Source organism: Castanea sativa, chromosome 6 (genome assembly GCF_040712315.1).
Source record: "Castanea sativa cultivar Marrone di Chiusa Pesio chromosome 6, ASM4071231v1".
NCBI lineage: Eukaryota > Viridiplantae > Streptophyta > Magnoliopsida > Fagales > Fagaceae > Castanea > Castanea sativa.
The window spans coordinates 664,377-678,614 of record NC_134018.1 but is presented as its reverse complement, the minus strand read 5'-3'; the positions used below and the strand labels follow the sequence as shown (position 1 = coordinate 678,614).

General features: G+C 34.0%; 1 protein-coding gene across 2 annotated transcripts; it reads left to right on the top strand.

The window, feature by feature from the left end:
* The first annotated feature begins 4,469 nt into the window (after positions 1-4,469).
* LOC142640398 (KH domain-containing protein At5g56140) lies at positions 4,470-12,079 on the top strand. 2 transcript variants are annotated; one of them, XM_075814469.1, is made up of 7 exons: positions 4,470-4,890; positions 5,813-5,898; positions 8,371-8,477; positions 9,363-9,482; positions 9,565-9,681; positions 11,171-11,314; positions 11,427-12,079. In XM_075814469.1, the coding sequence occupies exons 1-7, from the start codon at positions 4,739-4,741 to the stop codon at positions 11,574-11,576; spliced, it is 876 nt and encodes a 291-aa protein (XP_075670584.1). In that variant the 5' UTR covers positions 4,470-4,738; the 3' UTR covers positions 11,577-12,079. The 2 variants fall into 2 exon arrangements, with proteins under 2 accessions (XP_075670584.1, XP_075670583.1); XM_075814468.1 differs by having other exon boundaries at positions 8,332-8,477.
* The last annotated feature ends 2,159 nt before the right edge of the window (positions 12,080-14,238 follow it).

The window sequence follows — 14,238 nt, the reverse complement described above, 5'->3', positions numbered from 1 at the left end:
ACTGGTTAACAATTCGTCATAAAAAAAATTATGAGAAAAAAAAAACAATTATTATTTTGATAGCTTTTTTCATTTTCAATAAAAGTGGTGTCAAAATTTTTTTAAAATAGATTGTTAACCAATATTCTAAGGTAACTTGTTAGCCTCACCTTTTGTTTTATTAAATATAGCAAAAGAAATCAAGATGATATAAGCTATAGATCCCTCTGCCTTGCTTTGCTTTACAAATTATTTCGGGCACAAATTGACCAATGACCAGTTGATCACCATAGTTGGTGTCGTTTGCAAACAGGGCAGCACCAATCAGGGTTTTTAATAACGTCCAAAACTAATACTCTATCATTGGGAGCATGATTCTCTCCATTTTGTCTATTTTATAATTAATTATTTTATTTTTTTAATAGTATATAGACTGTCTTTAAATTAGTAAAATTTAACAATGAAATAGATCCAATCTAATCCAAATGGGTAGAATAATTTTTCTACGGTTGAAGGTGGTTATATTGGAAATTGAGAATCCCTATTTTCATTCTTGGCACAACCTTAAATAAGGTATTTTTTGGATTAAAAAAAATAAAAATAACTCTCTCCATATGTTCATATAATTTAGAAAATTCAATTTAAAAAAAGAAAAGAAAAAAGAAGATAAACTGTATTTAATGTATTGCCTTTAAAATAAAAAAAATTATCAAGTTTTAAAATTATTTATATTATTTCAAACTCAAATAAAATAAATGTAGAATGATGACTTTTCAATAGAGAAAAAATGTAGGAGTATTGATTTTTTATAATTGCGGCTATTGAATTTTTATTTTTATTTTAAATGAATGATATTTTGGAAATTAAAATATGTAATAATAGACCAAAAAATGGGGAAAGAGTAACGAAAAGAGAGAAAAGCTTAACTAATAAACAGCAAATTGCCAACAAAAAAAAAAAAGTACAATAAATCTAAGATGAAATGCTTATTAAGAAACAACTATATTGCGTGTATGCATCTTTTAATACAATCTCCATCACAAGAAATGAACACGTAGTTGACTGCACTGTGTGACCTCAAAACCTCAAAACACTTGCACAGTTGCACAAGAGATAAGAATCAAACGAATTGCATTGTCATTGGTTGGTAGTAGACTCTCTTATACTTAAAATTAACAAAAGAGCTCAAACATAATAAAAATTTCATGAACTAGTATTTAGAGTTCTTGTTCATATGTACCTCAAGACAACGGTACCTCTTATATAGAATGATACAATGTTAACCTTTAATCTATATTCAAATTATTCGACCACCGCACATTTTTGGGGCGCTGGTCACTTCACAAGTCTCCAAGATAGAGTTTTACCCACATACGAAAAAAAAAATCGAAATTATAGCTTTCTTGCTATTCAAGTTGATTAGACATTCTTGAAAATAGTTTTTTAACGCAAATCTCGTGATCATTAAGATTAGAGAGATTATTTATTTTCAAGAGTCAGCGCTTTAAGTTATCATGAATAACCTCATACAAAGGCTACTAACCTACAACGTTGAGCCGTGCTAGCCACATTATCTTCTCATCTACCGATCATTTTTATAATTCTACCTTTTTATTTTTTTAATCGTTGACAATCATATATGCTATTGTAATAAATACTAAATAGATAGCCTAATAATGTTTATCCAGCTAAATGGGAGTTGAGATTTTAGTTTTTTATGAGTTGGCGAAACAATAATTTAAGAGTTTGAATTGTAGTGATTTAATATGATACGCAATCCATTATTAAAGAGAAGAAAAATTGGTTGTCCTTGGGGTTTGGAGTGGTGACAAAGCCAAATCCAATATAATTGTAAAAAGGTTAGTGGTTGGTATGGTAGCAGCATATAATGGTGGAATTAGTTAGGTACTTGGTTGTTACTCCTTATTATGAATATGTTCGTTCCTTAGTTCGGTTCTACCATAATTTATTTGTACAATGTTTTCTTGTCTACGCTATAAGCTTAGTTCCAGTTCCACATGCAACAAAACTTGTTCTTTCGTTTGTTTTGTCTTTTGGTCAAACCAAAAAGTTGGTCTTCGGACAAAATTAAAGCAAACACCTTATATTATTTCATATTATTCTCAATTCCTTTTTTTTTTTTTTCCCATAGAAGATTCAATATAATGCTGTGACTACAAGAAAGAATAATTTACTAGTTAAAAATACACTTATAATATAATATCAATTTTATTTCCTCAAATTTCAATCATTACAACTCAATCTCTGAAAAATTTTAAAATGTGTCAATTTAATTCTATTGTTTGTCCAACTTTAACTCAAATACCATTTTCTCCCCTAAAATTAAAAAGGACATATCTCCCTTTATTCAAAATGATTAGAGGTAAGGTAATAAATTCAAAATCTACTATTAAAGTGTGTAAAACTTACCAACAAAAACAAAACACAAAAAATGCTTCGGGACATTTTTCACTTTTATATATATGTGACAAATAAAAAGAGTTTACGCGTTACTTAAAAAGTTGATGTGGTCGTTAATTTTAGTTTAAAAAATTAATTGATTGAAATATTTTGTTGACAATTAAGAGACAGGACTAAAAACTTTAAAATGTATCAATTTAACCTGAGTAATTCTTAGATACTCTTGGAGTACGGAGAATGGTGCTTCCTCCTCTCACATTCATGGTGGAGCCCGCTCATTAAATTCATGGTAGGGTCCACCATGAATGTGAGAGGAGGGAGCACCATTTCACTATGCTCCGGGATTTCCTAAGAATTTTCCATTTAACCCTATTGTTTTTTATAGAAGAATTTAACCCTATTGTTTGTCAATGAATTTTATCTCAAACAACATACTTTCACCTTAAAAAATGTGGGCACATAATCCCTCTTTTTAAAAATGGTTAAAAGTAAAGTAATAAATTTGAAACCTACCAAGTGTGTAAAACTTACCAACAAAAACAAAAATGTTTCCAAAAATTTTAACCTTTAAATACGAACGTTAATTTCAATTAACTCAATTAATACTATTTTTTTTTTTTTTTGATGAGTACAAATCTTCTTTCAGCAAATAAGAGACACAAAAAAATTTATAATTATCAATTTACTTCTATCGTTTGTTAATAAAGTCTAACTCAAATAACATCTAAAAAAAATGTTTTTCACAATAAAACAAAAAAATTATTAAAGGTAAGGCAATAAATTTGAAACTTACCAACAAAAACAAAAAATTTCTTTGTACATTTTTGCCTTTAAATATATGTGGCAAATAAAAATGGTTCACGTGTTAGTTAAAAAGTTGTCACAAATATTGATTTCACTTAACTCAACTAAAACAAATCTTTTGTCGACAGACAAGAGACACAAAAAATTTAAATTTATCAATTTACTTCTATCGTTTGTCAATAAGCTCTATCTCAAATAAAATTTTTCTTAAAAAAAAATTCACTATTAAAAATGGTCAAAGGTAAGATAATATATTTGAAACCTACAAAACTTACCAACATACGCAAAAATGCTTCCATACATTTTTACCTTTAAATATATGTGACAGATAAAAATGGTTCACATGCTAGTTAAAAAGTTGTTACGAATGTTAATTTTGGTTAACTCAACTAATACAAATCTTTCATTGGTGAATAAAAGACACAAAAAAAAAAATTATCAATTTACTTCTTTCGTTTGTCAATAAACTCGGACTCAAAGAACAATTTTCTTTTAAACAAAACATGTTTTTCCCTATTAAAAAAGAGAAATGATATGTCCATAATATTTTTACAACAAATCCTAAGTGACAGGTTGTTACTAGTTGTTATTATTGAGGCAAAAAAGTCAACTTAGTGTTAGATTCAAATTTGAACCAATAACAATTAACCACTTGTGATTTGTTGTGAAAATGTTGTAAAAATATTGTGAACGTAACATCTCTCATTAAAAAAATGGCACACATCCTCTTATAAAGAATGGTTAAAGGTCCTATCAAAAAAAAAAAAAAAAAGAATGGTTAAAGGTAAGGTAATAAATTACCAACATAAACAAAAATGTTTCGGTACATTTTTCACCTTTAAATAAAAGTGATAGATAAAAATGGTTCACATATTAGTTAAAAAGTTGATACAAGTATTGGTTTTAGTTAACTCAACAAATAAAAAGTATTTGTCGAAAAATAAGAGACACGTAATCAAATCCCATACAAAAAAGAAAAAAGAAGCACCTTAGTAATTTCGCTTGAGAGTAAAGCGCAAAATTCATTTATCAAACCATAAATCCAAATTCTTGTATTTTTTTTTTTTATATATGGTATAAGTGTATAACCAAATAATAAAAATAAATAGAATTAAAAAGTTATTAAAAGACTTTAAAGAGAGCATAATAATTAGCAAAGAAAAAGTAGGGGAAAAATAAATAAAAATGCCAAAATAGAGTGTGGACCTAAAAAATAATAAAGGAGGAGCATTAAACACAAAGAAAAAAAAATGTTAGGGTAGTGAGAGAGAGAGAGAGAGAGAGAGAGAGAGAGAGAGCAATATAAATATGGACAAGGCACCGACGCATAGCCACACAGAGAGTCTGGTCGGGACCTTCCCAACCAGTCCACCAGAGAGCCACACACACACGTACACCACAACACTCAGACTCAGACTCAGACTCAGAGACCCCTAAAAACCTCTCTGTTTCCACAGCGTCTTTACTGTTTACTTTAACTGTCTCTGTGAGTCTAGAAACCCCCGCGGGATCTGTGTTGATACCAACGAAGAAAATGGCGTCTTCTGTTGGTGGAACAGCTAGTAGGTACATGGCCTACTCTCCGTCTCCTTCTGCTCCTCCTTCTCCTCACCTCTCCGGCCTCCGCTCCGCCGCTGCTGCCGCCGCCGCCGCTTCCTCCGCCGCTGCTCTCCTCGACCAAGAAAAGTACCGTTTTACCACTCCCTCGATCTCACTCTCTGTTTGACTTTTCGGTCCGATCGCTTTTTTTTTTCTACTTATAGTCTCTCACTGTTTGTGATTTACTGTGAATTACTTCTACTTCGTGCTTACTTAGCTTTGGTTCTTATGAATCGGATTTCGGTTTTTTTTTTCTTTTACATGTGATCTAAATCGGTTAATAGTTTCACTAATTGAGATTTACTTTGAATTGGTTAATAGTTTGAGTAGCTTAGTTTTTTTACTTTAATTAACCAAAAAATTGGTTTATATAATTCAGATTTTGGTTTCTATTTGATCTAAGTCGGATCTGATTATGTTTGCGAAGTTAATCTATGCATACATTATTGATTTTTGTGTTTTTCTCTCAATAATTGCGATTTACTGTAAATTAGTTATTATACTTTGATTAGCTTAGTTTCTTTCTTTAAATAACAAAAAAAGAAGAAAAAAGTTTCATTTGGATCAGATTTCGGTTTTTATTTGATCTAAATCAGATCGATTTTTGTTTGTTTGTTTGTGAAGTCAATTTAAGCTTACATTATTGATTTTATGTCTTTATTGTACTCTTTGCTTAGTTTCACTAACTGTGAATTAGTTAAAGCTTGATTAGTTTTTAATTTTATTTTTTTAAAGTGTTTATAAATGGTTTTCTATTAATTGTTGTGATTCAAGTTTTGGTTTTTTGTTTGATCTGCATCAGATTGATCCTATTATTTGTTTTATATTTTTCTTATTTTGATTGCGAAGTCTACGGCGTGATGTCAGTTTATTTATTAGTACATTATTGTGCCATTTATGGTTGATCCATGATCCTTGTGAGTAGTGTCATGACATTGATGCATCTGTGTGAATTCTGATCTGTAATTTGATGTTTGACTTTGACTGGTTTCTAATTTTTCGGTTACAGGTATCTCACTGAGTTATTAGCGGAGCGTCACAAGCTTAGTCCATTTATGCCTGTGCTTCCCAATTGCTATCGGTTGATAAACCAAGGTAAGTTTTGCATTTACAAATCACTGTAGCTTAATATGTATCTTGCCATAGCTGGTTATGTGTGATTTAAATGGAAACAATATATTATTCAGCGTGTAAAAGAGTAGAATTGATGACTAGGAGTTCAACTAATTGACAACACACTTTCGAGTTATGTCTAATCATAGATCAACGACTTACCAATTGAGACAACATGATTAATTTGAACAAACTTTTAAAGCACGCATAAATGGTGTAGATGGTGAAGCATGGCCAGATCGGCCCCCCTTGTTGGATTTATGCGTAACCTATTTATGGACTAAAAGTTGTCGAAATCAGTAGTATTATAAATCAACCAACATAAATGACTAGCATCATCCTAGAGATAAATGGTTAAAACCAAAATTCCCAAATTTCATTTTCTCTTTATTCACGTGTGTTTGGGATAGAAGAATGACTAGTCATAAATTAGCAGAATTTGAAGTTATTGATTGGTGATTATATTTTAGTGTTATGCTGGCATATGGCAGTTAGAGGGTCGTGACATGCATCAATCAACTTTGTCTTATTGATATGTAAAGGTAGGCTACTTCATTTGTATACTATTAGGAAGTCACGCCACCTTCTTTGATAACCTCATTTAAATGGTTAGAAATTAACTCTCTTGATTCAGATCATAGTATTCCTTCCTTTCAGTTGTCTGTGGACCCGCAAGTAGTTAGCATGGGTGGATATTAAGTAGCTCACTTCTCATCTTAGTTTTGGCAAAACAGATTAGCGCATTGCAGATTGGAAATTGTCATTAATATTTCTGACTCTACAATATGTTGGTGTATGCCATAATGAAGACTATGAAGATTAATTTATTGATTAATTTAAGGCTCAAAGGGTTATTGTTATGAATTATGCTTAGTTTTAGGTCTCTAATAGGACCAAGTAGAGGAACTGCTGTGATTTATGGCTTTGTAGTGTATATGGGCAAAAGAAATCCAAATTAGGGTGATATGAGCTTCATTGTATAACTAATTCACTTTTATGCTAATAAAAAAACAAAGGTTAAGAAGATTTATGATATGATATATGTGATTCAAGTATTGAACTAATATGAGGTGATCCTTCCTTTCGAATCTGTAGTAATAAGCTCAATACGAGAAAATGGGGATACGTTGATGACTTTTAGTTCAAATGGCACCACTCTGCTTTTGGCTCTGGTTTGACAATGGAGGTTTATGAATCCTTCTACTTCAAATTACATTATAATTACATAAGATGTTCATGGGAATAAATTTTGAATATCAGTCTCTGCAATTGTCATTAGATGCAAAATTAGTATCTTGTGCCTGGCTAGGGGTACTATAGAATTTGTGGAAAATTAGTACATATCCACCAACATCTTTGAGGAATTAAGAATTCATTTTCTCCTTTAGTGGGATGATAGAGTTGAATTGGTATTAGGTAAAGGTTGAAAAATTCAATTACATAGTTCAAAGTTATTTCCCCTTGTCTGGGTTACCCCAACTTCAAAAAAGTATATAAGCTGAGAATATTTGTTAACTGCCTAGCAGCATGGAGGAGGGGCTATTGTGCTCACTGGGATGGTAGTCTGGACTTAAAACCTAGTAAAAGTTGTGAAATCTATCTAGAAATTTACCCCAAAAAAAAAATCTGTATAGTTTGTGATACAAGGTTCAAGAGAGCACTTTAGGTTGGTCTTTAAAGCCTTGCTCCAAAAAAAAAAAGCCTAGTGCACGTTGAGGTCTGAGTAATTTGGTTTCCTATGGGTCATGATCTTGGCTGGTGAGTGGTTGGGGATATTTCTCTAACAACTGTATGGTCTGTCAGAAACTGTAGCTGAAATATTTGTTTTCTATGTTCAACTGCTAGGGACTCCATTATGGCAGTTAGATCACATTTAGCTTGGGATTCCATCTTTCCAGGCTTAGCGATGATCATGGTAGCAATTTCAGTGGATATGTATTCTTCTGGGGTTTTCTTCACCTGTATGACTATGGATTCTCATGTATGAGTCGTGACTTCTATAGTTTATGCAGTCTAATCTCTAAAATAGTTTTTGCAGATGCCTGACAACGTTCATTTATATCACCAATGAGTTCTAGCTCAAATGATACCTTTTACCTATAAGACAAGGTTGGAGGGTGAGGCATGGGTTCGAACCAAGACTCACTGCATGTGTCTGTGTAACTTACCAATCAAAAGACAATGTTCATTTTTATCGGACTTTGCTTTACTATAACAAGATGTTATTAACTTCATTTTCCTTCTTATTCTTAGAGTGCATTCTTTATAAGATTAAATTTATTTCATGGGGAAAAGCATTAATTTTAACTGACTTAGAAAAATCCGTGTTGTCTGTCCATTTTGTGGTGACTGCTAACTTTTTAACAAATGCTGACTGGTACATCTTATTCTTGAAAATTGACATTTTTGGAGCAGAAATATTGCGTGTAACCACACTGTTGGGGAATGCATCAGTTTTAGGTCAAAGTGGGCTTGAACATGCTAGCCCCCTGGCTTCTGGAGGAATATTTTCGAATGGAGGTGCCGATGTGAACGGATGGGCATCACGGTTCCAATCAGAAGTACGGATACTAACCATTAACATAACCTTTTTTTCCATCTAATTTTACTGTTTTTGTAGAAGTATTACTGACGCGATCTTTTCATTTCGTACTGACTTATGACATTTATTTGAGTGCTTGTAGATTATGCCACTTTTTGACAGGTGGTTGAAGCTAACATCCTCAAGCAATGTAAAATAGATTTTAGCTTATCATCCTGTTCCAGAAACCTAATAAGATGGTTCTCCATCTCTTCCTTATATTGTTGTGAAGACACTCCTATACATGAAATATTTGTTAATTTCACTTCTGATGTTAGACTGCAGTTCCTGCTAGTATGGATGTCCTATATGCAGAGCATTGAGCAAGACATTTCCTATTTATATGAGTTTTGAGAGTCTGGGAATCGTAAATTTCTCCTGTAGAAAGCTGACTGCTGACCATTCAGTTAATGAATATTGTTATTCAGTTTTCCTTATGAGGGTGCTTTCTTGTGATATTAATTGACTGGTTTGGGGATTCAAGATTTTACTGATCTAAAGTGTTGCTGAAACAGCTGGTCTATCTGACTTTATCTGATGCAAGAAACTGCAACTGTTGAGGCTCCTATTAGTTGTTGAATATGAACATTTAATTCCCATGCTCTATACTTTTAGATTTAGAGCCCTTGAAGTTCATGGTCTTATCTGATATAATTGTATATTAGCACATGCTTTAGTTGTTCTATTTCTAATTTGGTTATAGCATTGTTATTAGTCCTTTGTGTGGTTTTTGGTTTAAAAATATTTTCTTAGAGCTGCTCCCAAGACATTTTACATATTTATACTCTTATACATGGCATGTGAAGCAGGACAGATCTATTTATCTATTACTAAGTTTTAATGAATCCGGAATAATAATGTGCAGATTTCGGGTTTGATACAGCCTTCATCAGCACAGAACTGGCTGAGTTCTCAATGCAGCTCATCTGGTCTTATTGTCAAAAGAACCCTCAGAGTGGATATCCCTGTTGAAAAATATCCTAATGTTCGTATAAACCTTCTCTCTCCTGTGTGCTTGCTCATGATTTTTCTTTTCAGTGGAATTTGATGTTGATTTTTTTTTACAGTATAACTTTGTTGGGCGTCTCCTTGGTCCTAGGGGGAACTCTCTCAAGAGAGTGGAAGCAAGTACGGAGTGTCGTGTTCTGATCAGAGGCCGTGGTAGCATTAAGGATCCAGCTAGGGTAATAATGAGTCTCTTCTACTGATGATTGTGTTTACTGAAACTTATATTTTCACCAGTAAATGAGGAACTCTTTAAAGTGTTTCATATCATATATCTAGTAAAGTGTGGATGGATGAAGTGAATCGGATTGGAATAATCTCAAGAATAAGTTCCATGAGAAATTTGGAAATTGCACAAGTGCCGTTTCTATTTTTCTACACTTTATGCTGGAAACTTGGTGATTATTTATGAATGTGCATTTTTCCAATCTGTATATAAATACACATATATAGACATTGAGCTTTGGCACCAGTAGCTAAGAATAGGGTGGAGAGTGAGATCATGATTTTTAGACTTCTAAACCCAATGGACACACACACACATTGCATTGCACAAAATAGAATTTATATAATGCCTTGCATTAGACAAAGTGTGCAGTTGAACTATCTTGGATGCCACAATGTTCAATATGAATTTATTAACCCGCCCCCCCCCCCCCCCCCCCCCCCAAATTTTGAAGTATAATTAATGATCTCTTTAGTAGGTAATTCGAGCATCTCTCATTGCACCAGTGAATAGTTGGAGAGAGCTACATGAATTTAATTCTATAAAATATCCAAGGCCATTCACCCTTTGGCCTTTTCTAGCACAAAGGGATTAGGGAACCTTGGCTTTCATGTTGTCTGTTGTTTGTTACTTGAAAAGCTTTCTCTTTTTGGAGAGAGGTGCTAATAAGAAGCTTTGCTAGTTGCTTTTGATTGTTTGGGCTATGTGGACTAATATGGAATGCTTTCATGACTTTCCAGTTCTCATGTGAAAGTAAAAGTGTCAAATCAGACTTGAAACAGACTTTTTAGAAACTTTAAAGATCATTCATTTTTCACCTTCCCTTTCTCGAAGCTTCTTGTCACTGCATATAAGAGAAAACTGTTGGGAATCTTCTCTGCCATATGAGGCCTTTTTCCACAGAGGCTTCTATTTCTTAGTGCCTGTTTGTAATGGCTTATTAGTTAGCCTTTTGGGGTACAGCCTTTTAAAGCGTCTTTTTTTTTTTCCTAGGTGTACTTTATTAAAAACCCCACTTATTAGAAGGGGCTTCACTTTTAAAACTAAGCTGCACAAATAAACTATCCTAAATGGACACATATAATTGCTAAAGTGCTCGTTTTTTGTGGCACTTGACAATATGGAAAGTGAAATTACAATTTATTATCTTACATTTCATCTATGTATAGTTGCAATTAATTTCTTTGCAGAAAACTGCCTATCCAAAAAGCGTATGTGCTTATTAAATAACTTGCTTTTGATTCACTCTAATAGCCATGGTGTTACCCTTTCAAATATCATTTGGTGGCACACTTGCCCATTTTTTTTATCAATCTCTAGCAATATATCTGCTTGAGCTTAGGCTGTTAATGCCGTGTCACCACTTGAGATCTGATTCCTGCTTTTCACATGTATTGTGAGAATATCAAAATATTGATTGCTGTGTTGCTTCTGTTTTAAAGGAAGAGATGATGAGGGGAAAACCAGGGTATGAGCATTTGAATGAACCTCTCCATATTTTAGTTGAGGCAGAACTGCCAGTTGAAATAATCGATGCCCGACTAATGCAGGCACGTGAGATACTTGAAGACTTACTGAAGCCTGTGGTAAGTTTTCCTTCTGCTCCTCTTGTAAATCCTATTCATTTGTGTTGAAATTAATTTTGCCTTATTTGGATTAATCTGGGCTTACATAGTTCTTTCTATTTTCCTTATTTAGGATGAAACTCATGATTTCTACAAGAAACAGCAGCTACGAGAGCTAGCAATGATCAACGGTACACTTCGTGAGGAGGGTTCTCCTATGGCTGGTTCAGTTTCCCCCTTCCACAACAGCCTCGGTATGAAGAGGGCGAAGACCAGGGGCTAATGAATCCCCATTCTTAAAAGGCTTTTGGAGCTAGTGTGTTAGTTTCTGCAAGTAAACAGCAATTCCCATGCTGTAGGTGTTGCCGTCCCAGCCAATGCCTCCAACTGCCATCGGGGCACTGGCACTACTGTGTGCCAGTTCTAACTTGTCTCTATATCAAGTGTGTTTCTCTTCTGTTAGGTGGAGGCTTAGACACAGTGTTACTTAGTAAAGGACTACATTAAGTACTGGGTTTATGCTTGTGTGTGTTGCGTTTAGGTTACTTGGTTGGGACATTTCCCCTCCAAAGCTGTCTTTATGTTATTAGGTTATAATATAAGTTTGTGATGGCGATTTTGTTTACGGTGATGGGGGATATCTATTGGGGAAGTGAAGGTATGGTTTGCATACAAGTGAGGCAAAAAAACAATGGTCTTTCTTGTTGCGTGTGGTCTGGGTTGGAGTGTTTTTGTATTTATCAAGTGTAGTGCTTAGATTTGATTATAAAGCATTTTTTGATATCTGCTATAGCTTTTCCTCCATTTTAATGCATTCTTGCAGCATCAACTCTTTAAGAATTGTCCGACCGCAGTGATGCATTGTTGTTTCTTGCTTGTTTAATGAATGTCTCAAAGAGTCTAATTTATGGAATTAGATGCATTATTTGGTGTTAGTTATACAAGGAAAAAGTGTTTAGTTTGCAACGAAGTTTGGTGATCATGCTCTCTTTAGGCTGGTACCTGATAGTTTGTAGAAACAACTATTGTACCTTTTTAGCCCCAATTGTCAGTCGGGGTTTGGCTTTTGGTCCTTGGCAAGGGGCAAGGTATGGGATCCACAGCCAGTGATCCCATTATGTCATCCCAACAAGACTTGTCACATTATTTACTATTTGTGGTCCTAGACCTTTTCCGTGACTTGTCACATTATTTACTATTCAAAGATGCTTTAGATGTCAGAATTTTTGTCAAGGATTCAAATCTACTCTCCAGTATAGGTTATAAGTTAGGGCCTACACAATAAATGGTGTGAAGTCTCAAATAATCAAAGACCATAGATTTGAATGTCAAAACAGAGAACTTGATTGTGTTATTAGAAACGTTTTGTTTAATTTAATTAATTTTTGAGATTTTCTAAGCGAAAAAGAAACAAATAATGTATTAAAAGGGCAAAATTTTTTAAATAACTATAAAATCTAAACTATATTATTAGTTAGCTAAGGTTTGAAACTATTTTAGTTTCTAACAAATCAAGTCCGGGGGACTCGATTTTACTGTAGCAAATCGAGTTCTAAAGACTCGATTTCCATGAGATGCGTTGCTGATGTGGAGAAAAAAATCCACGTGGAAATCGAGTCTCTGAGACTCGAGTTCCTTCAACACAAACCCAACGCAGAAAACCCATCTTCCTCCTCTGTTCTTTTTCACTTTTTTTTTTTTTGGTTCTTTCTCCATCTTCTGTCCAAAGAAAGTTCTTCCTTCTTCTTCTCCTTCCTCAAACATCCAAACCCTTTTCTCAAAATTCCAAACCCAAAAATCACGATCTCGAAATCGGAGCAAAAACTCAAACCCAAAATTCGCGATCTCAGCACCGAAGCACCATGGGTTTGACGATCTCGGCATCGGAGCAGCTTGGGTTTGTTGATCTCGGCACCGAAGGTTCCTTTTTTGTGATTTCTGGTTTGGTTTGTCTCTTGATTCATTTTCTATTTTTTCTGGGTTGATTTCTGGGTTTTTTTTTTTCATTTTTGGTTGGTCTATTTGTGTTTTCTGGGTTGATGTTCTCGGTTTCTGGTTTCTGGTTTGCCAAAGAAATATTGGCGAGTTCTTGGGGGCGGTGATCAGAGGACATGACGAGTTCTTCATTTTCTGCATTGATGATTTCTGCTGTTCTGGGTTCTGGGTGATCGGAGGACAAATCGTGTTCTGGGTATTTTCTGAGGGAAATCGAGTCTTAGAGACTTGATTTTCACGTGGATTTTTTTCCTCCACGTCAGCAACACACCTCATGGAAATCGAGTCTTTGAAACTCGATTTACTACAGTAAAATCGAGCCCTACGCACTCGATTTGTTAGAAACCAAATTTGTTTCAAACCTTTGCTTACTAATGATATTGTTTGAGTTTTGTAGTTAGTTCTGTAAAAACGCCTATTAAAAGTGGTTTGTTTACTTTAGTGATATAGCATCCTTATATGCGAAGAAAATTACTGTAGTATATTGTAATGAAAAAGAAGGCCTTAAGAGCATCCACGTCTCCATGGCCCTGAAGCGACGAGGGCGAAAGGGTTTTGGGTCTTGACAACTTCAATGGGTCTTGAATGGATCTCAAGAGGATTTCTTTCCTATCACATTGTCTTCTTTGATTTGGTGGTGCTAGGAATCAAGATGAAGAGATCGTCGAATCAGAGCTAAAATCTTAAGATTTGTGGTGGTGCAGGTGTGGGCCCGTGGTGGAGCTAAAATCTTAAGATTTGTCACAGGCGTTCATGGTGGTTTGTGTGGTGGTGGTGGTGGAGGTGGAGGATTTGAGAAAATTTGTTTAATTTGTCTTAAATCTGAATTGTTTTGTTTGTGAGAAAATCTGGGATGTTGTTTGGATGTTTTGTGGCTATTTTATTATGAAATGGAGGATTGTAATTATTGTTTGGTTGATGAGAAAGTGAGAGAGAGGCGGATTGGGTCT

What these genes read in the sequence shown, in the direction of transcription:
- LOC142640398 (XM_075814468.1), top strand. Translation starts at nt 4,739, where the DNA reads ATGGCGTCTTCTGTTGGTGGAACAGCTAGTAGGTACATGGCCTACTCT. An exon ending in GCTCTCCTCGACCAAGAAAA is followed by an intron (nt 4,891 to 5,812) that starts GTACCGTTTTAC and finishes TTTCGGTTACAG; the next exon opens with GTATCTCACTGAGTTATTAG. An exon ending in CTGTTGAAAAATATCCTAAT is followed by an intron (nt 9,483 to 9,564) that starts GTTCGTATAAAC and finishes TTTTTTTTACAG; the next exon opens with TATAACTTTGTTGGGCGTCT.